This window comes from Triturus cristatus, chromosome 3_2 (genome assembly GCF_964204655.1).
Source record: "Triturus cristatus chromosome 3_2, aTriCri1.1, whole genome shotgun sequence".
Classification (NCBI taxonomy): Eukaryota; Metazoa; Chordata; class Amphibia; order Caudata; family Salamandridae; genus Triturus; species Triturus cristatus.
This window is the reverse complement of record NC_140584.1, coordinates 259,202,242-259,227,561: the sequence shown is the minus strand read 5'-3', so window position 1 is coordinate 259,227,561 and position 25,320 is coordinate 259,202,242. Positions and strand designations below refer to the sequence as shown.

At 42.9% G+C, this 25,320-nt stretch overlaps 1 protein-coding gene across 1 annotated transcript in view; it reads right to left on the bottom strand.

The window, feature by feature from the left end:
• Window positions 1–1,130: 1,130 nt before the first annotated feature.
• The window catches only part of SMPDL3B (sphingomyelin phosphodiesterase acid like 3B), a 141,243-nt gene continuing 117,053 nt past the window's right edge, over window positions 1,131–25,320 (bottom strand). Inside the window, exons 7-8 of the mRNA XM_085647571.1 lie at window positions 7,670–7,803; window positions 1,131–1,560 (exon numbers count right to left, since the gene is read on the bottom strand). Of these exons, the coding sequence (XP_085503697.1) occupies window positions 1,201–1,560; window positions 7,670–7,803 (494 nt within the window). The 3' untranslated portion in view covers window positions 1,131–1,200. The remainder of the gene's footprint in view (window positions 1,561–7,669; window positions 7,804–25,320) is intronic.

Sequence of the window (25,320 nt, the reverse complement as noted above, 5' to 3'; positions counted from 1 at the left end):
ATGGTAATTTATGCAAATGGAGTGCACTCAAATGCAGACATACAGAGGATGATAATGTATGTCAAGGCTTGTAATGGGTATTAACATCATTAAAACACATATAGGAGGTTACTGCACATTACAGTGTTGCCAGTTGTATTGTCTAATAAACTTTTGCAGAAGTTGGGGATGAACTTCTTAGGGCCTTACTATGCGTTAGCATATGAACAAATGGGTCACATAGTTAATTATCTCTTAAGGTGGATAGAAGATGCTTGTTAAAAGCCTTCACACCAAGGTTGTTAAAGAATTACTGACTGATGTCTTTTTGGAGAAAGGTTCTTCCTAAAGTTCGAATCTTGAATTACAGAGTACCCTTTCAGGAAAAATTTAAGAAAGGAGTAGCACAGAAGTGGAACCTGTAAAGTGTGGTTTGTACCATCTTCGAGGTGAAGTGTTAGTTGAGTGGGCAAATAAAATGGCTAGCGAGTGTGTACCTCTAGTGGTAGCTAATAAATTGCATTTAACTAATGCAGTGTACCAAGCTGTTTGGACTTATCTTAGACTGGCAAATATAACACAAGGATTTCAACATTTGAGGATTTGAGAGGGTGCAAGGGCACTCCCAACGTTAAAATGTGCAGGGATGAAATGGATATTATCAAGGAAGTAGATGAAAAAGTAGGTCATGTAGTCAATGAACGGCCGAGGACAAGAAGAGAAAACTGACGTATGGAACTGAGGAAGCAGTGAAAGAAGGTCCCAAAAGAGCCATGTTTTTGCAGATAGGACAAAGGAGGAATAAAGAGAGGGCAGCTAGAAAAGATTAACAATCAGTACAAATGACAACTAATAGTTCTCAGTGTGGATGTCTACACTATCCATCTCCTGTGAGGTATGTGTTCTTTCTTCTATCTTACACTGCTCTGAATTTTATTTCTATCTTACACTGCTCAGAATATATTCTCTCAGATTGCATGTGTTTGGAATTCCAATTGCTGGAGAGCTTTCTAACCTGCAAAACATTCCAGCAATCTGCTATAATAAAATGTGGGGAATAAAGTATTTTCCAGCAACTCAGCCTTTGCTTCGTTATTTATTACATTTTAGTTCACATTAGTATTATTTTACCCTCAGTAAACATGGAGAGAGATGGTGCAATTGTTTTTATTTCATAATAATTCCACATATGTACAAATCTACAGACAGCAAACTGGCCACTTACAGTCCGAAAAATAGTAATGTTATGGTGATTAATAGTGGCAACTGCAGTGAAATCCTGGAAGAGGCGCTTTCTGTTCTTAGGCATTCATCGTAATTTGCAAAATCGACTTCTCTAATGGCGCATACATGATCAATTCTGCAGTTGTGATCACAGTCTTCCAGGTCGTAATTAACAGAGTTGTACTCATAGTACTTTTGTAGGTAACACTTGTTAGTAGATATTTTATTCAGAACTGCTTGCATGGATTCCACAGAGCCATCAGGGACTTGGAAGGCTTCGGTCAAGCGATACTCCTTCTCCCATCGTGGAGCCTCCAGGTTAGAATAAGTTAAATTCAAGTAGTAGGTCACCATGTCCTAGAGAGAAAAACAAATTCATGGGATAAGCAGTTTCCACTAAATAGGATGTATGTCGTTACAACGCACACTTTTACAACGCATGCACTTACAACGCATTTTTTACAACGCAACATCCACTACAACGCATTCCATTACATAGCATGACACTACAACACATTTTTAAAAACTACCTTTACAACGCATTCCATTACATCGCATACTACCTTTACAACGCATACCATTACAACGCATAATATTAAATTGCATTTAAGGTAAGTATTGGATAGTATAGGGGTAAAAATTACTATTCTAACTCCAGGGGGTGCAACAGTAGGGTAAGTGTTGGATAGTATAAGGGTAAAAATTACTATTCTAACTCCAGGGGGTGCAACAGTAGGGTAAGTGTTGGATAGTATAGGGGTAAAAATTACTATTCTAACTCCAGGGGGTGCAACAGTAGGGTAAGTGTTGGATAGTATAGGGGTAAAAATTGCTATTCTAACTCCAGGGGGTGCAACAGTAGGGTAAGTGTTGGATAGTATAGGGGTAAAAATTACTATTCTAACTCCAGGGGGTGCAACAGTAGGGTAAGTGTTGGATAGTATAGGGGTAAAAATTACTATTCTAACTCCAGGGGGTGCAACAGTAGGGTAAGTGTTGGATAGTATAGGGGTAAAAATTACTATTCTAAATCCAGGGGGTGCAACAGTAGGGTAAGTGTTGGATAGTATAGGGGTAAAAATTACTATTCTAACTCCAGGGGGTGCAACAGTAGGGTAAGTGTTGGATAGTGTAGTGTAATATTATGCGTTGTAATGGTATGCGTTGTAAAGGTAGTATGCGATGTAATGGAATGCGTCGTAAAGGTAGTTTTTAAAAATGCGTTGTAGTGTCATGCTATGTAATGGAATGCGTTGTAGTGGATGTTGCGTTGTAAAAAATGCGTTGTAAGTGTAGTGCGTTGTAAAAGTTGCGTTGTAAAGGTTGTTCCCCCACTAAATACAGTACTTATTTTAGCATTTGATTTCTTCAGTCAGACATGTCTTCAGTCTAAGACAGCCAGGTATGTATCTTCTGATGTAGGTCAGGGAAGGTTGAAGGATTACAACCCCGCTCCCCAATAAATCAATTTTCTAGTTGATAGTTAGCCTGGGATGTCCTTTCAGCTGTCCCTCTATAGGACCATGCATGTGAGTGGTATTGGCATGGTAATCACTTGAATTTAACTTTTGGCTTGGGTGGTCGTGCTCCCAATGTAGATCATTCTTAGGATTACTATATTTGCTCTTGGGGTGGAAGTGTCTGATTAAATGAATAGTCTCTCTTGATTACTGTAACCCATAAACCCCCGCTAAAGCCTGAACCAGTGTTTCCCATCTTTGGTTCGAACCACAAATTCTGTTGGTTCCCAGGGTGAGATTTAAAAAGAAAAACAAATTCTGCTTCAGTAGAAACTATGCGCTTGTGTTAATACTTTTGAAGGCTTCATGCTCCTGTTCTTGTGAGTTCATCCATGCATATGCTTGTTGTTGTGAAACCTGTTTGACGTGACAGGTTCTAGAAACCTTTGTATTCTAAATATAAAACCACAAGGGTTTGGTATAAGAGGAGTCCTGCCCTCTTTTTGTGGACCCTCTATTGCATAAGAATATACACTTATTTATGAAACAATTATTTTTGTTCGTGGGTTATCAAACACATACTCCTGACTACAACTATAGGCTGGCAGGGAGATTATTATAATGAATAAGTAACTCAAAACACTTTCTCTCCCCCTTAATCGGTCAACAGTCTCCGTAGCGTCTCTCGGGGACACCCTACATGCAGGTATTTAAATAAGTAGGATATTGCATAGAGAAAGAGAGGAACAAACACCTTCCAGAGGAAAATACATTTGTTATCAAATGTTTAGTCAATCTTGAAAAGTATTTGAAGGATTCTAAAAACAAGGTTACACCAAACAATAGCATGCTTCCCAAAACTGGCAGCAGAAAACTTAAAGTTGGGGTCTTAAAGGCAACCAGAAAAAACTTAGAGATATATTATTCAAATGCGGGATAGAATTAAGGCTTGCTTCCCAATGGCACCTCTTCCTTGCCTGTCTACCCAAATCTCTAACGAAGTCATGGAAGGCAGAGAGGAGGATATGTTTGATATATTTCAAACTTCCTCAATTTAGTAACTGGAATTGATGTCCTAGGAAGTTTCAGACAGTGCATCAGTGGATGGTGCAGTGTCAGCCCTGGGAAGGAACAGGGAGCAGGGGCACTCAAATGACAATCAAGTAAGGTGCCCCACACCCTGAGGGTCAGGACAATGACGTGGGTCTCTGGAGGAGCTTTCTTGCATCCGGCGAATAATCGCTTGCTTGGAAGTTCCAGGTTATTAGACTGTGTAGAATTATGGGTACGCGTATGCCTTTCTTCTGTTAGCCTCTTAGATGGAAATGCACGGTCAGGGCCTAGAAGTAGCAGGTTAACTGCAAGTGCTGTCATGGTGGATGACTAAGAGGATACTTGGTCTGCCTGAAAAGATAACGCCATCTCAAATGATGGAGTTTAGAAAATGAAGTGCTGATCAACTTCTCACACAGAATACGCTTGCTTTCTGGGTCCCCCAAGGAGGTTGCAGACCCCAGGAGGGTAATGCAATGGTTGCTGGGGAGATGGTCTATCAAGATTTTGCACAGACAGAAAGTTACACAAAATTGCTAGTGCCACATTGTTTCCAAGGGGTTTTACGCAGATGCTACTTGGGCATTAAAGCACAAGCACCCATGATTTTGATGCAAAGCCCTATCTACTAAAATTGTCAGAGCAGGCTTAACATAAAAAACACAACACCTCCTTGAGGCTCAAGATTGGACAAATATAGTCATTTCGCGAAACATTTCACACATTGCAAGTGTGTTGCACTGTACGTCATGCATCCAATGTGTGAAATATTTTAAAAATTGTGTAGGCATAGGCTTTTGTACTTGAAGCATATACTTTCAGTAAAAAACCTATGCTAGACATCACCCACACACACATTTGTACCATGGTGCAAAGGTGTGCGTGGTGATAGGTTACCTGTTTGTGCACCAGTGCAGGGGAAGAGAGTATTTCGTAGATATAGCTCTGTGCTGCTTTCTTCGCCTTATGCAGTGCAGCACAGCAACTTTAGGTGCTGCACTGTGTTACTATAAAAATTAGTAAATCTTACCCTGGATCTTCTGAATCACTCTTGGTAGCTGATTCACTAGAATGCTCAGTCCTAACTCCCCCATTATGGGACTTTATGATGGGCTGCAGGCTCAGTATACATAAGGGTGCAGTAGACCGAGAACGAGGAGGAGTAAGTGGACAGTATGCTTGGGTCAATGCATAAGGCCTCTGTAAGTCTGAAAGCTCCCACACCTTGCAGAGAGCTGTGCCATGCACCTGTTTCCCACTTTTTGACCCTCTGTTTCTGTTTTTTACCCGTCTGGGAGACCACCGGATGTCCTGTTTGTTTTTCCCTATCATCAAGACCACTCAGATACTCCATGAGTTTCTGTGAGCAGTAGACTGTGCTGGATTGTGGGTACACATAACGCATACCCTACCACAGCAGAGGGCAGCTACTGCCCCTCGTCATGTTTATGGGAGCAGCTGTTGGTGACGGTATATAGATAATGGAGCTTATTTAGATACTCATTGGTACTCATGCCCGCATATGTTGTTTCCCATAGCTGGGGTCATTTATGTCCACCACCTGATTGAGGCCATTATGTGTGCTGCACAGGTAGTGCTTGCCATGAGGACATGATGAGTGAAGCCCAAGATGGAAATTGTCTTTCTGAAGTTGAAGAGCTATCACATCTTTCTCTGTCCCGGTGCCTGTGAGTCACATATTTCATAGCCACCTGGCACAGATGTGGAATCCGCATCTCGCTGCATCTCTTGTGCCAAGAAACAGGAGTATAATAGCCCTGAGAGAGCGTCACTAGTGTTAAGATTTGTAGGGGTGCACCATATTCACTGTTAGTCAGCACCCGTATATATTCAAGAGTGTTTAGAATCATCATAGAACTATATTCGTCGACATAGAGATGTAGAAATGTAATCAGGCCTCGAAAGAAATAGTGGCCATCAGTTATTATGAAATGTATTTGTATTACGTTTTAATGTTTAAGTTCTGCAATGATGCGATTGTAGATCATGTTAAAAAGTTAGAATGTAGGTTGCTCTGGTATAAGTATGCTGAAATAATGATTGTAATGCGTTTTATTTTGCAAGGCCTAATTGTCTATGTAAAGGAGAAGGCCTCTTCGTTCTTTATTTTAGCTTTGCTTATTAGGCTGACAGGGCTTTTAGTAAAGCTTAAATTGCAGTGAAATGTAGAACTTCATGATGTGTGGGTTTTTCCGTTCCCTGCTTTATTGCAGGTGCAAGGACATTTAGCTCGTTAGTTAGAATAAGTCTTTGTTAAAGGAATCGAGACAGAAGGAGTAGACTGGAGGGGAGTGAATTGGAATGTGAAATCGCAACTCCTGGTACGGAAGGAGCCTGGGACCCAAGGTCGAATACATGAACAAGGAAAGATGAAAAAGTCTGGATGGAAAATCACAGAAGGAAGACCTGCTTGAAGGGGTGTGCTGAAGGGCGTGTACCAAGTTTTTGGGGTTTCGTATTAGGGACAGTGCCCCGTGGGTTGGGCAGACGAGACTTACGAGGGAGGCTAGAAGGAGCACCATAGATCGAGCTCTCATTAAGTGAAGACTTCTCAGGAAGTTTCACTGCTGACACCTTTTTACGCTTTGCTCACCTGAAAGGGAATGTTATGTAGGGATGTCACTTTAGAATAGAGTAGGGACAGAAATGCTTTAATTCATGACTTTGAAATTTGACATCACGATAGCCATTTTGTACCTGATGCTTTTAGAAGCTGTAATCCTTTTTATCTTTAGTCGAATGCGGATACTTCGTAGAGTAGCATTTGTGTTAGTTCCCATTTATCTTTTGTGCCTTGTATTGAGGGGCCTTTATATTCAGATGTTTTTGCTGATAATAAAAGGTCAACTTCCCAGACTTTGAGTCATCCTTTACGAGTAATGTCAAGTTGCGGTAAATACGTTCTGATAATTGTGTTTCTTCCCTCTACGCTATTAAGCAAGTAAAAAGATCCTGGCGACCTGAGTGGATTCTTGTAGATAATTGGGCAGAAACGAGAATCCGGCTTTACCAGCCCCCTATATTTTATGCAGAGCAGAGATTTTCCTCCTCTACCACCACCCTGCAAGAACATCTCCATGAAAGAGATTTTTGGCTTGATGTGTGCTGTGCAAATCCCAATAACATCTATTCTTCTTCTTCCCCCCTCTATTGTAGAACCCTTGGGAAAGTGTGTTCAACAATGTTCCTTGCTGTGTACCTTCTGATTGGGCTCTGGGTTTGTTCCGATGTCCCCGGTTTCATACATTTACTGGGATTCTGGAAGCAGTACTCGGTCCTTCAGTTGGCTTCACAGACAAGTTCTACTATGTCAGCTGAGAGGGAGATGCTGTGCTGGGATTAAGAGTCAAATTACCCTTGAGGCTGCAATTAAAACATTTGACCCATGAAAATGTAAAGGCTGTGGTGACCTGACTCAAAAATGAGATTGACTGATTCTGAGGCAGAGAGCTGCCCCTAACATAGGGTCCAAGAGGCCATGTTTCAGTATCCCTGTTCTATGTGCTTTTCTTTTTCATTCCTTTATTGCCTTACTCTGATCCTTCGTTTGTCTCTTACCCATGTCAATTGGTTTACTGGTTGATCTGTTAGTTCTACAATTGCCTTACTGTCACACAGTCTTTGAATCTGCTATTTTCTTGTGGATCATTTGATCTACCGCATTGTCCTAGGCTGTGTTTTATTTGTGACTACCACTGAGTCTTCTCGATTGGATGCCCCACGATGATCATCACCCATCTACAAAAGAGCGTGCGTCTCATACCCCACCTGAGTACTAATATACGGGGTAGTAGAGTCTGCAATAAGGCTACCACTCACATCAGTAACACCGGACACTGCTCTAGTTTACTTTAGTATATTATTCCATTTACGCCAGAGCTCAGATTGAGAAAAATAACAGGATTATTTGAGCTCTTGAAGACTTCTCATACCTTCACTTGCAGGGTGCCTCTGTCATAATCAAAGACGCGAATCCCAGGATTATTTGCTCCATTACTCACTCCAGGTAAAGAGGTCTTCCAAGGAGTTATTCCAGGTGCAATAAACATGCTGCTAACTGGTGAACCTGTGCACACAAAAACAAGTCTGAACGTTAATAGTTGGTTGTAACAGGGGCTTATCTCTGCGGTGTCACATCAACGACAGGACTGTCCAATGAATCCCCAGGAGTCTGAGTCAAGAACACATGAATGCAACACCTACCCCTGAGAGTAACCTAAACCCCAATGATGAAATCATTCATAAATCACAATTCTTCATAAATACAGAACGGTCACTTTAATTCTACACTTTTTAAAGCCTCAACTAATCTAAAACCGTAGATCTAGATGTTTTATAGTTTAGGGATTTATGTGGCAGTTCCCACGTTTTAGGGTAAGTTAGTTGTTCGAATAGGGATGAGACTTTGTAGCACAAGCAGTGGATGCACACTGCATGAAGCATATATGTGTATTCTTTCTGTATCTGGACTTGCAGATTGATGTATTAGGAACCGAGTTGCTGCTGCATATGAAGCGGTATTATTTGAAGTGATCAATGATCTTTTAGCACCGTTTGATCATGTATGTCTGTATGTACTGGAATTGTGATTAATGAGCAGCTGATTTATTTGAATACCCATTATACTGAAACAAAAATCATATCACAGAAATAAATGTAATTGCAGTTAGAATGATACTGGGAAGGACTGGGTCAACACTACGCCTAGAGAAATTGCTTCTCGTCAGGTTTGAAGGGAGGGTGATCTAAGGTCAAAGGCAAGATTACAATTGGGTTACGGTCAGGAGTCAGACGATGAAGTTGGTAAGCTGTGTGCACACATCTTTACTTTGTGAACAAAAAAACATAAATTCAACTTATCGTGCTAGCGAAGTGAAACAAATGAACATGCAAATGGCATTAGTGAATATCACTGTGCCTTTATACCAGGCTGAGATGCAGCCCAAGTAATTACCAGTGGTGGAGAATAGTTCAAGCTATTTACCCATCACTTTTATTTTTACTTCATTGCGACACCCTGAGTTCAACGAGTATGCTCATATGTAGTGCCTGTGCACACTGTGCCACTGGAGCCAAGCTGCACCTTACTGAAGTGCCCCCAACTAGGGCAAATCAGTCTTGGGTTGCTTGTGTTCTGGTTGCTTCAGGTTGGCAGTGTGGGCTGGTCTGTTCCAGATGGAGTAGGTCTAAAGCTAATTTGCCCAAGACTGTGTCTAATCTGATGTGGTGTGGAGGGCAAACAAACAGTGGACTTTGATGTGGCTTGAATAATTACCAGTGGCTAAGATTAATTCAACCATTCCACAATACCTTTTTGGTTTACAGACTGAAGCATCCAAAAAGCATGCATGTCCTAAACAAAAGTAACATAAATAACAAATCAAAATGTTATTGTGTCAGCTAAGTAAGGATACTTAGGAACACACATGAGCGCTCAATTATAAGCTGCATCTCATGCGGCATTTGCAGTCTAACAAAAGGACTCCTGGATGCCCCATCACCAAAATCCACAAAGGGGACACTGTTATCGTGCATGCAATGCCTATACCTTGATGGACAGCTCACCCAAGCAAACCATTTAAAACATGTGAAAGCCAATGGCTGACCCAGACTATATTACTCTCTGTCTGTACCTCTAAATTATTATAGTTTTTTTTTTTTTTTTTAAAGAACCGGTGACGTGGTCATTCACAGCTAAACCATACTGCTAATTTATGATAAGCAGGTCCTTTGAATAAACGTTCCATCAGAACAGATATGGGGGCATAGGATAAATTAAAGCATTGATATTATGTTCCTAAGTTAAATCGTATGCAATATTTACAGCTCGTGGGAACCTCCTGTACGTACCATAATCTACATATGCGGGAGGGTACACTAAACAGCGACTGTTCAAATCTTTATTGAGTAATCCGATAGACTAGCAACCTACCTGTAAGTATGCTTTGACTGGGAACCAAGTTATTTTTATACACTTGGCTCTGTTGCAGATAGATAAACTAAATTATTTATTGTGCGATTAATTAAAATCATTACAATGGAGCTCCTAGATGCCTGGCAAGCAAAGTACAGAATTGACTGCTGGCAAATAAAATGTTGAAAGAGCATGCATAAAAAATGACAGTTACAACAGTTAAAAAAGAAAGAGCATTAGCTGCAAACAAGTGAGGGCTGTTAGGGCAAACATAAACATAGCAGTTAAAAAACAGCAATTTACAAAGGGGGGAACTTTTGTTACTGTAACAGCTAAGAGTGGAGGTAAGCTGCACCCAAGTGATATTGTCAGGCATGATTCCCAGTGAAAGCATGCGCAGATATGGAGAATGACGGTGGGGATGCAGACATATGCAGAATCATAGAGGAAAGGTACCAAGTCGCAAGCTATCTACACTCTGTGAAGTGCAGAAGAGGATGATAGAAAGGGAGGAATGAACATACAGACCTGGAAAATTAACTTAACATTGGTTATTTGGGTAGTACTAGAAAGCAAAAACCTCTAGTGAATAGAGCCATTCAGAGGGACTGAGAATGATCCTACTTACAATAGTACTAGCCAATGTTACAGTATTAGCGAGGTGAAACATAAAGGTAGTTGTTCTCTTGAGACAACTATTGGGTGTATAGGAAGACAGAGGCATTGGAATTTTATTCTTTATATTAAGAAAACGCTGGGGGAAAACTGCATAAAACTTGCATGCAGAAATGGAAAGCAGGACATTGCCTCTTTTGAGTAGATAGCCTCAAATAGTATGAGCACTGTGGAACTTCCACTGACGCAGCTATTTGCGCGGTTAGAAACTCATGTATAGCCTGCAATTACAAACGCATGCCCTGGTAGATAAATACTTTCCGCTCTTGATGTTACCCACATTCTGGTATTTTCTGACCCCACGGGGCAGAAGGATTTTGGGTTGACACTGTAGTCAAACCTTCATGAAGGGTCCTTTCCCGCACCTTCACCTACTCAGTTCCTGCTCTCTCTGGTGTGTGACTATAGGGCCAACCCAAAATCCTCCTCCCGGGGTTTGTAATTGAATGCTGCACACGAGTTTCTAACCGCACAAATAGCTGAGTCACTGAGGGAGTGTTCAAGAACTGAACCCACCCTGATGAAAACCCCGGACCTTTTTAGGTCTGTAAGAGTAGAGCTGAAACATGTTGGTTGAGTAAGGGTCATAGGAACATTGAATCCTAAAGCCCCCTTCCATATTTCATTTTTAACTATCCCCATCCACTTGGGGTGGATGAGGGATTTGGATCTAATATTTACGCTGCCTAGTCTCCTTTTTCTCCTAAGAGCTCAATGAAACAGGGTTGAGCCCACCCTGACCTTTAGGAGTCAAGGTGAACCCGATAAAGAAGCATGACACTAATAGAGTGTGTGAGGATTACATAAAAAAAGGAATTATTTCCTTTCCCACTGCAAGTTGAGTGGAGTCTAGGTGTGGCGAGCACTTCCTCTCTTAACGCCCAGCGCTGTAAAGTCAGGAGGAATACTCTATTGGTATTATTAAAGGTTGAAGTAACCCAGAAGGTTTATTTTGAGCACAGACTGGACAGGAGATATCATAAAGCTCAGTGTCTTCTCTGAATTTAACGCCTCCGTGACCAGTCACAGGAGAATCATGACACATTTTTAGTACTTCGAGTCTAGGTGGCTTGTTGCGTATGAAAAGTGTTTTCCCCTTGAACAGTAGGTTGTCTCTTTTTTGGAGTTGACCTAACACATGCGTTCTGTCTTTTTTTGAAAACTTAGAAAATAGCACTCTATCCAGGAAGGTTTGTGCTACTCCAATAATTTGTTGTCAAGAGAGAATGTTCTGGTTGAAGAAAAATGGTGGCTCAGGATATCTCCACAAGAGAGCATCAGCTACAATGTTTTCAATGCCAGGGATATAGGTGTGTTGATTGAAAAAATAAGCCCAGCAGGCTTGAAGACTATTCCTGCATTGCATGTTCTGAAGATATTCGCGAATACGGTGATCGGTCCGTATTTCAAAAGATTCCCTGGTTCCTATCAGAACGTTTCTCCATTCAGTGCAGGTCACCTTCATGGCTAAAAGTTCCTGTTCCAGAACTGAGTAGTTCTTTTCTGATTCAGATAAAATATGCGAGAGTTTGAAGATGGGATGTTCTAGGATGGCCCCAGTGGCACGTTCAGATGCATCGGTTTCTACAATGAACTTCCTTGTAGTATACGGAAGATGAAGTATTGGAGCTTGAGTAAAGGCTAACTTTAGTTTGATAAAGGTATCTTCCCCTTTGTTTTTTTTTGTGGTATTTATAGAGCATGCGGCTACTCCCAAGAGTGTCCCGGTGCTTGATCAATAGCACTTAAAACCAAGATGAAGCCTCTCCTTTTTAAGGAGTCAAGTGATATCACTCGTTAATAAGGCAAACTCCCGAATTAATTAACTGTACAAATTGGCAAATTCAAGACAAAATGCTGTGTTTTCTTGAGATTGGAATGGGTCAGCCAGTCAAGTATGGCATATCATAATGATCTATGGCTATTCCTGTATCCTTTATTCAGTAGCCTAGGTATTCTATTTCAGACTGATCAAATTCACATTTCTCTAATTTCAGCACAATCGATTTTGACGGAGCCTCACATGTACTTGAAAAGCATGATGATGGTGATGTATAAGATCAACTGAGTAAACCAAGATGTGATGTACATAGGTAACTTCAAAGTGGTTTAATATGCCGGCAAAGACGTGGCCAATGAAACGTTGAAAGATGGCTGGGGCATTACTTAAATCAAAAGGCATGATCCGGTATTCAAAGTGTCCAAGAGGGGTCCTGAAGGCTGTCTTCCATTTGTCTCCTTCCTTAATTCTCAGTAGATGATATGCTCTGAAAAGGTCAAATTTGGTGAAAATCTTGGCTTCCCGAACAGATTCTAGAACGGCGTAACGAGGGGTAATGGATATCGATCTTTGATGGTAATTTTATTCAATCCCCTAAAATCAATGCAAGGTCTCATATCTTAAAAGTTTGGAACCAAAAATGTATCACCCTGCCAGTGAAGTGGATCAAGTTATCAGCCCAAACTGCAATTTCCCCTCCAAGTAAGTTATATTGAGTCATAATAATTTGTAAAGCGCACAACTACCAACAGGTGTCTTGGCGCTAATCTTCTCCTGGGTCAAGATAATGGACTGCTAGTTGAAACCTATTTATTAAAAAGCCAGATCTTTAATGTTTTCCTGAACGCCAGTAGAGTAGGAAGGGCTCTGATCCGAGGGGGTAGAGAATTCCATAGCTTAGTGCCTCCTTTTCTGACTCAGAAAAAAAATTAATCTGATCGAAGGGAACTACTGTTTCTGGTTCGAAAGGAAATGTGAAATCAAAGTCTTGGTGTGATGGTAAAGACACCTCCTTAGGCTTAAGAAAAAGTGAAACATATGCTTGGTAAGGTGCACGAAGCCCTTGGAGGAGATTCATTGAACTTTTGTTGTTTACGGGATTTTTTGATACTGCTTTGGGAGTCCAATAGTCTTCAGTGGAAAAACAGAACCAGTGACAAAAATGGGAGGAGAAATATATAGTTCTTGTCTTCCAGTTGATGAAATGGTTATGACAGACCAGCCACGGAATTCCTACTATTAATATATGATTAGGAGAGGAGATCAAGTCCAAAAACACTATCTTACAATGTTTTCCAAAGGTCAATTTCATAGGTGCTTAAATTTCCTTAAGTGGGTCAAATGCCAGGGGAGTTCCATCCACAGTTTGAACCTGTTCTGTAATACTCTTGGTGATTCAGAAAATCTTCCTGTCCTGGGCCCAGTCAGAATCCGGATACATACCACCAGCCCATTATCAAGAAGAGCCAAGATTTGCTCAACTACCATTGTAGGAAGTTCTAGCTGCATAGGCAAAAGCAATAATGAGGTTTCCTTTCCATATCTCCTGAAAAACAATCAAAGGGCCCATTGATATTCGCGTCCTTTCCTCTTTTAAAAGGACGGCATGTGGCATTTTACTATGCCTTTCGAGGTCGGACTAGACAGGCACGTATTAAATGTTCAGGTGAGCCACAGTATAAACACAGCCCAAGACTTTAGCGATGTTTTCTGACTCTTAGAGGGGTCCTCGAGCAAGACCTATTTGCATGGGCTCTTCACTAGAAGAGGGAGATGGTTCTTCTGGAATGGTCTCTGATTTTCGGATCTTGATTCAAGTTCCTTCAGAACAAGAAGATGGTCGGGACCTGCGTTTCTCAAATTGACGTTCTCGTGGCTGGTGTTAAACAGTTAATACTTGGTTCAGCAGTATGGACATGGTTTTAGCCCTGTCTGAATGAACTAGTTCATCTTTGATTTCTTCCCTGAGAACTCTCCGAAAAAGGCTGACTAATGTCTGCTCAACCTAGGTGGTTTCTGCCGCCAATTGACGAAAACAGGTGATATAGCCTAATACGTCTTGTTTATCCTGCTGGATGTCACACAGAACTTCTTCAGCAGAGGACTCCAGGTTGGGCCTTTCAAACGTTCATTTAAATATGGTTAGGAATGTCAAATAATCAGACAAGCACAGCACTTCTGTGGCTACTAAAGGGGTCATCCACACTAACGCTGGGCCAGATAGCGCACTGGACAAATATCCAACTTTCACCTTTTCTTGTGAAAATTGAGCTGGGCTAAGGGCGAAATAAACTGTCAAAGAGCCCAGAAAGTCCTTCAGCTTGCTTGGATCCCCTGAAGCACAGAATAATAAGGGAACGTTGGACAATCTGGCAGCAAAGCTTGACGTAGGGCTAAGTTCTCTTCACAAAGTTGTTAAACGGTCTCGACAAAAGCTTGGGTTGGATCGAGCTGGTCAGCATTAGTGGTATCCATGGTGTATGACTCAGGAGCTGTATTTGGGAATCGAAATCTGTCGGACCTAGATGCCTAGTCTTTAACAATCTTGGTCTGCCAAAGGTATTAGCAAACCCTTCCGGTAGCCACGATGCCGCCGATACTGGGAAAGTGCCTAAGCAGATGGTGCCTTCCAGAAGGAATCCCTGAGGAGGAAAAAGGCCACAGGCAAAAAATCTCATAATGGCAGATGGATGTCACTAGCAGATGGTACTCAAAGATGGACCCCAAGACAAGTTCAACACAGGAGAATCTGAGAATTGCAGGTGCACTGAACAGGAAGTGTAGCGAATAACACACTCACACGAAGAAGAAGAAGAAGAAGAAGTGTAGCAACACAGGGAGTCAGAGGAGAATTACATCACAGGAAGGAACTGCTGCCATGAAGGATTGAGATGTAACACTTAAGGTAGGAGGAGCTGACATCTTGGATTGGGTCATATAAATACTCAGGAAGATTCTGGGAAGAAGAACTTGGAACAATATGGAGATGCTGACCACGTTCTCCAAAACAAGTTTACCCAAGTAGAGGAATGGACTCGGGGGTGGTATCGGCGAGCTGGCCGCTGTGAGGTAAGTGTGCAGGAGGATTGACGCAGGAGCCTGCAAGCCTCTCCCCCGCTGCTCGGAGGCCACAAGTCCCACCTGCTCGGGATGAAAGCAGAGATAGCTGCCGGGAAGGAGTTAGCACATCAATTCCAGGTATACAACTTGCCAAACACAGAGTAGGCAAGGACCTAAATCGTGATCATTTGAGAGAAGCATGCTCTGAAGGCATTATAATGACTGTTGACTCCATAATATCAGAATAGTAACAAGAAAGGCGATGATTGCAATGAGATACTACCCTGAGTGTGTCTGGTGGTATCAGTTGATGCAACACAAGTTTATCTCCAATAGCTATGTATGCACTACAAAAAGCAATGTCCACAAAATGATGCAATGCTCTCTGATCCTAAGTTTATACTTGGAGAATATATGAAATACAACTAAGCATGGACAAAGAATCTACCTGGCATTTACCTGTATGCAAACTGTCTATGACACAATTAATAGAAATAATCTCTAGATCACAGTACAAGGAATGGAAATGCAAAACTGACTGATATGTTTAATGTTATTGTATAGTCATAATACTGCAAGTGCGAAAGTTGGGAATAATGGTGAGGAAACAAAATGTATTAAGGTAGGCAAAGGGGTGCGCAATGGCTTCTTATAGGCCCCCAGGCTGATTACTGTATACATCAATTTCTTATTCTGTCTTAACTGAAAACAAGACAGATGTTTCCAGTTAGGTGTTGCCCAGATGTCAATCTCATTAATCACAGATAATGCAGCTCTTACTGCAAAGATAGGGAATGCTCATTAAAAGGCTTTTAAAGGTGACTGAACAGTACGTCTCAGAGAAAAGCTGAATAGTAATGTCAGTAAATTTTAAGTGATGCACATCAGCATAAGGAAAACAATAGGAACTGAGCTATGGTAAAGGGGATTTTTTATGATTAACTGCGGCTTAGGTTCTCACATAATCTGTCCTGGAAAGTACAGAGTGAAAAGGTAACCCTTTAACTATTCCAATTTGAAGGGCCTAACCTGAATTTAGAAAAGCACACAAAGAATTACTCTGTCAAAGCACTGAAAAGAGAGTACACAACAAAATCCCTTGAGAGCGTTTGAGGGAACAAATTGGCTAAAACAGTAATATCAATGCTAAATAAGTTTATCAAAAATAATTTGGGGAATTTCACAGAGGGTCGGTAAATAAGTTGTACACAAGGAATTGGATATAATGATTATTGATTAATAAAGCCAGTTATCTCTTGGTGAAACCCTAGACACAAAATGATTAGAGTATGGCATTCAAGATCGCTAAGAACTGGTGTTTTCTGCAAGACACCAGGAATCCCATTGTTCTGGTGCATAAAGAAGTATTTTTCAGCCCTTTATCTGAGTAACTAGTTTTGCGAATCATGGTACCCCCCTTATGTGGCCATTTAGGTCTTAAAGAATACAATTGCTAATCCTACAGAGGAAAAGAGAAAAATGGCATATCTAAAATAAAAATAAATAAATAAGTAAAATAAATAGATAGATAAAAAAATTATAATAAATAAAAATGCCTTTCCTTCAGAGATATTCTTTCCATTTCCAGTCTCAACTATACAGCGCAAGGAGCTGTGATTTTCCAGATTTCATCATGGCTGTGCACCATGAGAAGTTACCTTTCAATAATGGTGCAGTATATGGATTACATGGCTCAGACCTTAGGGACCTTCATTGGAGCACACAAAGATACTCTGGGGAATATATAAAATATTTTGGCGTAGGGCAGCGGCACAAACCTTCAAGCTGCGTTGCCCTACGTCAAAAGAAAAGGGAAGCAATGTGCCGTATCTACAAGACACAAAAGCAGCATTCCATCCATCAACTGCTCTTTTTGCATTTGTCGCCCTAAGTGGGAAGGGTATGCCCAGACGTGGGTCCGTGCTCATTGCACCACAGGACTCGAGCTAGCCTGGCCGATGAGGGTTGAGAACCGAAACCGGTCCTAAGATGCTTGTTTCAGGGTAAGGTAGGACCTGGCCTTAGCAGGTCTGACTGGACTGTTCCCATGGGGGCAAGGGTCAAGACATTTTCATATGGCTGGGTCCAAACTTGAATGGTGTGGTGAGCAAAAAAACAATGGATTTAACCAAGATCTTTGACTGGGGGTGAAAGTTTGATTTGTTCACAATTCTGTCCACCACCTGTTCTTTTTGCATTTGCCACCCTCAGTGGCGGCTGGTGGATTTTAAATATGGTAGGGCTGAACGCATAGCCCTGAAGAAAATGTGTGAGCGCTGCGAGCGATACAAATTCAAAATGAGTTGTGCGTGGATATTCCCGTACACCCCCCCACACAGAAAATTTAAAAACAAAACAGATTTAAATTATAGATTTTACAGCGCACTGCCGGTGATCAATCGAAAACTTTGCATTACATAGTAAGTAAATTGTAGAGCAGTAACACAGTGTGCATTATTTTCACCTTGACATAACTGCACACGAATACAAGTATGCACTTACTTAAGAACAATTAAGATCACAGCAGCAAACTTGAATTTGTGTACAATACTTTCTGCCAGCAGTCCCTTTCTACAGTTCTATTGTCTATTTAGGCCTTTATGCAACACAAAAGCGAACAAGGCCAAAATCAGACAAGCAAGCTTCCCTCATACTAAGCTCATGCCTCAGTAATAGAGACCCCTTACTGTTGGCAATACATATGCATTGCACTCTCGATGTTTTGTACCATTCATATTAACCATTTCCCACAGAGATCCTCAATATAATCTAACTTTGCCAATACAAGTGCCATGCTTCTCCCTGTCTGCAGAAGCCACCTGGGCATTGCTGCTGTTGTGACCAGTGTTCATTAATTCATGGAGGCGATGAGGCCTAATGGCAGCAGCTGCCACCCATGCAACTCTACTCTATCTTGCTCCACTAACCATCCTCACTCCTATGTAATACTTCTATCCTTCCTTTGTTCTACAGTGGTCTGCTATCTCTCTTTCACCATTTATAATTGGTTTTGTCCCTCATCTTCATTCTATTCACTTTTCGACCCTTCTATCCATCTCCCCTCTCACAAAGCATTTTACTGTCTATACAGTAGTCCTTAACAGCTCTCTCTCCACTTTACCTCTACTCTTCCCGATTTCCTCTCTACACTTTCTCAGCTGTTTTGTTTTTTCTCAGCTCCATTCCTGCTTTTGTTCCTCTATTATCACATCTATCCCTCTCACATCTGGTGTGCCTTCTTTCCCCGCTATATTTGGGTCGCTCTCCCTTCTTCCCTTCTCTCTCTCATCTTGTTGACATTTCTTTCACATCTTTCACTTCTGGGCCTGCTTTCCTTCTTTTCTCACCTTGACCACTGCTCTCTCTCCTTTCTCAGGTCTCCACATCTCATCTGGTCAATAGACTAACACTCTGAGGGCCACAGAAACCTTGATCTCTTCCTTCAACATTTAAAATATTTTTAGGGTGGTTCATATAGGCCATCATTATACTGTTAGGAAGTGCCAAGGATGAGATCGAAGAAATAATGTACCAGAAAGTAAGAAGCACACACCAAGAATTCTCCTCTTATAGCCCCCCAGTAGGAAAAATAGGAACAACAGTTTAATCATAGTGATTTACCAGAAGAACATTTCCACCTCTAGAAAAACCACATAATTTTTATAAAGAATTTCTGAAGAAAATGTAAAAACTTCAAAACAGGCTTTAATTTTACGTGCATTCGATTTTGAAAACATTATTTTTTAAATGTAGAATTTAAAATGTATCAAAATTGCAAAGATATATTAAAACATGCCCAGAAGTATTTAAGAACTTGTGCGGTTCATACTTTTCAAACACATGTTTCATAACAAGCATTGGCATAGCCAATAGGTCTCGCCTTTGGGACCTTCTAAGTGTTTAGCCATGCGACAGTTGTTGCACCAAGGATATTGTGCTGCATAACTAAATACTTATAAGGTTCCGAAAGCGCGACCTATTGGCTATGCCAATGCTTGTTTACTAAGTAGACTGCAGAGAGGTGCTTAATTTCCGTGCTTGCACTGGGGCCCACGGCACCTCCGCTGGGTCACGAGGAGAGACCCTCTGCTAAATGAAAGAATCGCTCTACGGCAACAAAGGGGGGGGGGGGTGATTATGTTGAGGCAAGAGATGCTCTCTCCTGTGTGGAAGCCCGCTGCGTGCTTAGGAAGCAGGGGGCAAATTTCTCTGGGCAAGTGAAAAGTCACTAAAAGTAACACAAAGTAGTATTCAGCGCTGCACTATGGTATGGTGCAATAGTGTGTGCACGGTGCTATGCAGCCTCAAAGTGCAGCAGAAAACGGAAAGAGAGTAAGGTGCCCCATCTAAGTGCACAAGGTGCTGTCCCCTCTCGCCCTTTCACGCAACGGAACAGAACAACTTTGGTTGCTGCGTTGAGTAAAATAACAGTACATTTTCCCCGAGGTGTCTTGAAACGAGGTGCGCCCTGTGTGGCGGAAGGAACTGCATGGGAGCTGCTATATTGAGGAGGGCTCTTATCCCCCTGTGATAAGCAGGCAGGGTCACCCGGAAGGATGCGGGCTCTCTGGGGTTAGTGGTACTTTGGGGGCACACAGAGTAGGAGTGAGCGCCAGACTTCTGGAGTAAGTTGCGGGTTCAGGATACCCCATTCCCAAACAAATGAGTGCGTCAGGAGAAGGGGCTCTTCTGCAACCACAGATGATTTGAAGGCAGAATGAAAAAGATGGAGCGCAAGAAATGGCACAGGAGGATAACGAGAGAACGGGGCAGAACAGAAAGGGGAGGAGGGTTAAAAGAAAGGCACAACTGCACAGGGAAAGAAAAATAGTATAAAGGAGGGGAGAGTAACTGTGGCCCGCTGCCTTTAAGGGGCTATGTAAGGAGAACAGAGCGTCTTGCGGGTAACTGTAAGAGTTGTGCCTCCAGGCAGAAAACTGAGAATGGGGGCGGAGAGTAAGCAAGACAGATGAAAGTAAGCACCTGAGGTGCGCTGTAGGAAAGAAGGGGAAGAAAGACAGGAGACGAGAGCAGAACCGCGAGTCGATACAAGAGATAGGTTCACCAGGGACTTACCTTTCTGCAGATTAGGAGCGGGATCTTCTGTCTGCAGCACAGGAAGAGAGGAAAGTGGGGCAGAGGAGGCGGGGTGGGGGGCTGAGGGGTGGGTGGAGGAGAAGGGGGTGTTGAAGGACTCAGCCCTGCAGCTGCCTCTGGTTACATGCTGGTACTGGGAAGCCCCTGCTCTCACAGCGTGGGGTGCAAGCCCCCTCACCCCGCCCCCCGCAGAGCACTCATTAGTGCCCAGGAAGCAGCAACGCATAACACGCAGTGAGAGGGCGCGAGGGGGAGGGGCAGACACCCCTTCCAAAACACAGCATCGGTGTGCTTCACTGTCAAAGCTACTCACTGCGAGAGGTGTTGAAAAAGAATCAGTGAAATTCCCTGAGGAAAAGCAAATACAACCTTAAAGTTAAGAGCGATGCAAAGATTTAATATATTATCTTTCATAAAAGAGTGCGTTATAAACTTCAGTTAACAGTCATTTACTAGACACTTCAGCTGTCTCCAAAATGGAACTAGAACAATTAGATGGAGTGATCGAAACACATTTTTTTTAAATGCCCCACTAGACGTGTGCTAGTGGTGTCCCTATAAATCACCAAATATAAACATTTAAATGGGAAAATTAAATTTAATGCATGTGGCAAAACTTGAAAATAGTGGGAAATAAATCTGCAATGTGGTGCTGCCCTCTTGAGGACATACAGAAGCACTGGGCACAGAATGCTGAAGAAAACAAGCACTGAAAGACAAGCGTGGCCCTGCGGCCGCGAAAGTTAAAGTCGTGCATGTACAGCGTTTACCTTAGGGAAGCGAGCAGCGGCAGGTGCGATATTTGCTAACAGATGGCACCGCTGCTTGCTCCCGCAAGGGAAATGCCATACATGCATAGGAAGCAGTGCAAAACATGCACGAGTTTCAACAAAAGCCCTGGGTGATTCCAAAAGGTCACTCCAAAGCAGCGCTTGCACGCTGCGTAGGCGAAACATAAAAACTATTCCAGATTTCACAGATCAGAGTACAGTAACCTACTGTCTCTGGTAATGCCTGAACGAGAAGGTATCCCTGGTATTTGATTTATGCGCAAGGAAACTCCCCGCAGTGCTGAGGTACAGTCTCGGCCTGGACCCAGCAATGCCAGGCTCAGTGCTGGGCCTGAGGCTGGACAGCATTTCCTATTCATAACAGCTGTTTTATTTTGGTGATAGCAGAGCAGGAGTAGAGGCATGAGTTAGACTAAGAGGATCCTGCGACTGCTCGGGGTGTGAACCCCTCCGGAGTCCCTTCTGTGCAGTCGTCCGTGTTTCCTGTACAACATGCACTACAGCTGCAGCCTAATGCACATTGGCACTGCACATTCAGCAACATTAAAATTAGTGCCGGTCCCAAAAAAACAATGCCCCTGCCAGCAGCATAAGTTAAGCACTAGTGTCATTGTCATCAGCGCAGAGTTCTTGCACAATAACCAGTTGAGGTTTAAAAGCTTACACTTTTGATAAAGTTCACAAAATCTGATATATTTATTAAGTAGAAAATCTTCCGTGTGTAAAAGAAATAGGGATTTTTAAAGACACCTTTTCATTTTCTCATCTGGTATTTGTTGCAAAATGTCCCCCATCTAAAAAAATCCGCAGTTAGAAAAAGTGTGATGATATTTCTGACCTGATTGCGTGCTGCCAGTTGAAGGGCTGTGTTCGGTGTCTGTCGCAGGCAGTGTACACAGATCGTTGGGCCTCGATCAGTGGGCCTCCCGGTGATCTGTGTGTGTCAACACTTATTATATTGCCCACAGCTGGCTCCTTGGGTCCTTGGGCCTCTGTTGCAAGAAATGAGATGAGGCACATTCAAAGCACATTCTGAAGGAACAAGCTTCGTCTCAGGCTGCGTTTTCGAAAGTTGTTTTCAAAACCGAAACCATGCAGTATGAAATTTGTGCTCCAGCAAACTAATCAGAAGCGAGGCAGTCCTCCTACAGCCCTCCCCCTCTCGTGATGACCAACCCACTACCCCTTCGGCCTGCCCCGCCTCCCCTCATTTAAATGAATGGAGTTTTGTTATCTCCTCCCAGGGCCACTCTCTGTACGCCCCTAATAGATGGCACTGGAGTTCACCACGCCCTCTAATATAACATCACTGCTGTAGCTCGTGCTTGCAGGTCAAGCAATACCTTGCCCTTTTTAGGTCTCGGCTGCGAAGGCTGCGCTTGCGCAGTCTAGCTCCGAGATTTAATGACTTGGAGAAGAGGGGCTTGAACCCGCCCCTCTTCTCCCCTGTTCTCCATTGGCTGGCCTCTTGAATGCTGGCCAGCCATTGGAGAAGAGGTCAGTCATTCAGATTAGGCCCCGTCCTTTTCGGATCGGGGGGCGTGTTTTTTGCAAGAAGTCTCAAGGAGGAGATAACAGCAAAACACGCCCCCGAATCCGAAAACGACGCTGCCTTTCTCCGAGGCATTTCTGTTTTGCCTCGGAGAAAGGTTGTGGTGTTCCTGGCCCTCACCTCGTTTTTTATTCCGTTGGAGCATTTTGATGGAGGAGGGGAATTCATTTCATTTAATTTAAATAGACAATGCACGTTTTCTCGCAGGTTTATTTTTAGCCAAAGTCTACAAAAGAAGGAAAAAGACAGTCGCAAGAGCGAGAGTCCAATTTTAACGAGTTCATCACAACAGTGAGGAAGCGGCGCACAGATCTTATAGGCTCTCAGAACCTGGACGTTTATTATGAGACGTTGCAGCAGGGCGAGCTGACCTGCTTCCGGCGTCTCAGCGACTGCAATTGCGAGCTATTGAGATCAAACTGTCTCCAGGCGGGGAACCAAGATAACGAACGGTGCAGCCACCCTGCGCTGCCCACGAGATCGCCGTGACTGAAGTGGCGCTCTGCGGGTGCAACCCCACTGGGAAGGGACGTGCGCAGACAATGCAGCGCCGCGTCACAGCTGCAGCCCTTGTAAGCAGCAGCTTGATAGGATGTCTTCCTCACCTATGGCCGTCATTAACCAGCTAACCTGGGCGCAGCGTTCCTACCGCTAGCTCCCTGGGGCCAATTTAAGAAGTTATCAATAACGATGCATTCGGCGATAATGAATGTGCGCAACCATACGTTTTTTGACAGGAAGATGAATTGTTGCGAGTTTATTTTACGACAAATTAGTGTTACCTGTGCGCGATCTGGGTAGAAAGTGGAGTTAATCTGCTGAGCCGCATACCGAGAAAGCAAAGCGTTCGGATATCGATCACTTTCGGTTACTTTGCATCAATGTATTTGCTATATTTGTGTACATCATTACTCCGGCACAAGACGTCTCCAGGCTAGCCTTACACTTCTTGCTCAGGAGTCTGACTTTCCCCAAAAGATTAAGGGGAACCTTTGCTTTCACCTCAAGAACTATCCGTCGTGTCACCTAGTGACTTGAAGTGTAACCTTGTAGCCACTCCGATTTGCTCTTCACAGGCTAGGGGAGACTTTAAAATCAGGCTCCAGGATTCTGGGTCCATGATGAAGATGCATGCGGAATGAGTAGGGTGACCAGAATTTTAAAGCCAAAAACCGGGACATTTCAAGGAAATAAAAGAAGGATTACAATTTAACTTCACGCGAGCGCACAGAATGGCAGCGATCCTCAGCAGAGAATTACAGAACAGGCAGTTTCGAACATACATAAAAAGCAATTTTTTAAACCCAGTAGCTTGCCTGTTAATTACATTGTTTTCTTGAAACAACTGATAACTATCTCTGCTTTGTAAAACATTAAAAAGCACCTCGTGCCCTTTTCAGTCGACCCTCTCTAAAAACCTGGACAGGAGCCAAATGTCCTGAAATCTGACGGGGCAGCTGTTGAAAAACCGGGACTGTCTGGTCACCCTAGGAATGAGCAAATATTAAATTATTCTAAGGCCTGCAGTGATTTTGCCTTGATGCACCCCAAGGCAATTTGAGACCGGGAAGCTAAGCTCTTTGTGGCAAAGCATTGCAAGACCCTACGCTATGGTCAGTTGAGGTCTAAAGTTAGGATAGAATTAAATGATTCCTCCAAGCGATTTTTTATCGTTGACAATTAATTTGTACATGGAATCCGGTCTCTTGGAGTAGCGGGACCCCTCTCTTTTATTTTGAGACTTACATTTTCGGCCAGGGTGATAGGTGATAACTTCGGGCAAGTGAGTCCCACAAATTGGTCAGCAAGGTTACGCCTTACCATTTCTCAAACCTCTGCTGCACCGTCCCCCATTGTCAGGCCAGCTGAGGGAAGACCATCTGTGCCTCTTAAAAAGAAAGTACAATTTTATTTGCCCAAAGAGGCCTTATACAGGGCCCTGGTGCCAGAAGTCTGTTGTGGTTGTTACTACCACTACCTCTTAGTGCCAACAATGGAGAGGGGCCTCCGTCTCATATTAGACTTTCGCCATCTCATTGCCTTTCTGAAAACAAGCATTTACAATGCAACGGTCTCGGCATTGTTAAAGTTAGAGCTATTGGCATTCCTCATGACAATGCCGTTTCTTTAAATGTTTTAAAAACAAAAACATAAAACAAAAATAATGTCATGAGCAATGCCAATAGCTCTAACTTTACCAATGCCGAGACCATTGCATTGTAAATGCTTGTTTGACACATGCGCAGCAGGACATATCCAAAATTTGACTTACGTCTTTCCTAGGAGAAAAACAAAGATTCAGCTCACTTTATTACCGAACAGCAAGTGCTCATTTGTCTCTAGCTGCTCGTTTATTTTTTCTCATCTTGCATCTCCCCTCTGGGTAGTAGGGCAACGGCCCCTATGCTCATTAACACCAGCCGCCCCTGGCCACCCTAAGGGGAAGGGTATGCTAAGACATGGTCCAATGCTCTCCACGCCACCCAATTCAAGCCAGTCTGGCTGATGAGGGGTGATACTCCAAAACCGGTCCAAGGATGCTTGTTTCCGGCCCAGGTGGACCTAGCCTGGTGGTTCGGGATAGACTGTTCCCCTGGGGGGCAGGGTCAAGCCTGATTTGGATATGGCTTGGTACAAACTGGAATTGCGTGGCGAGCAACAGAACAATAGATTTAACCCGGATCTGCGACTGCAGTGAATGTTTGATTTGTTCA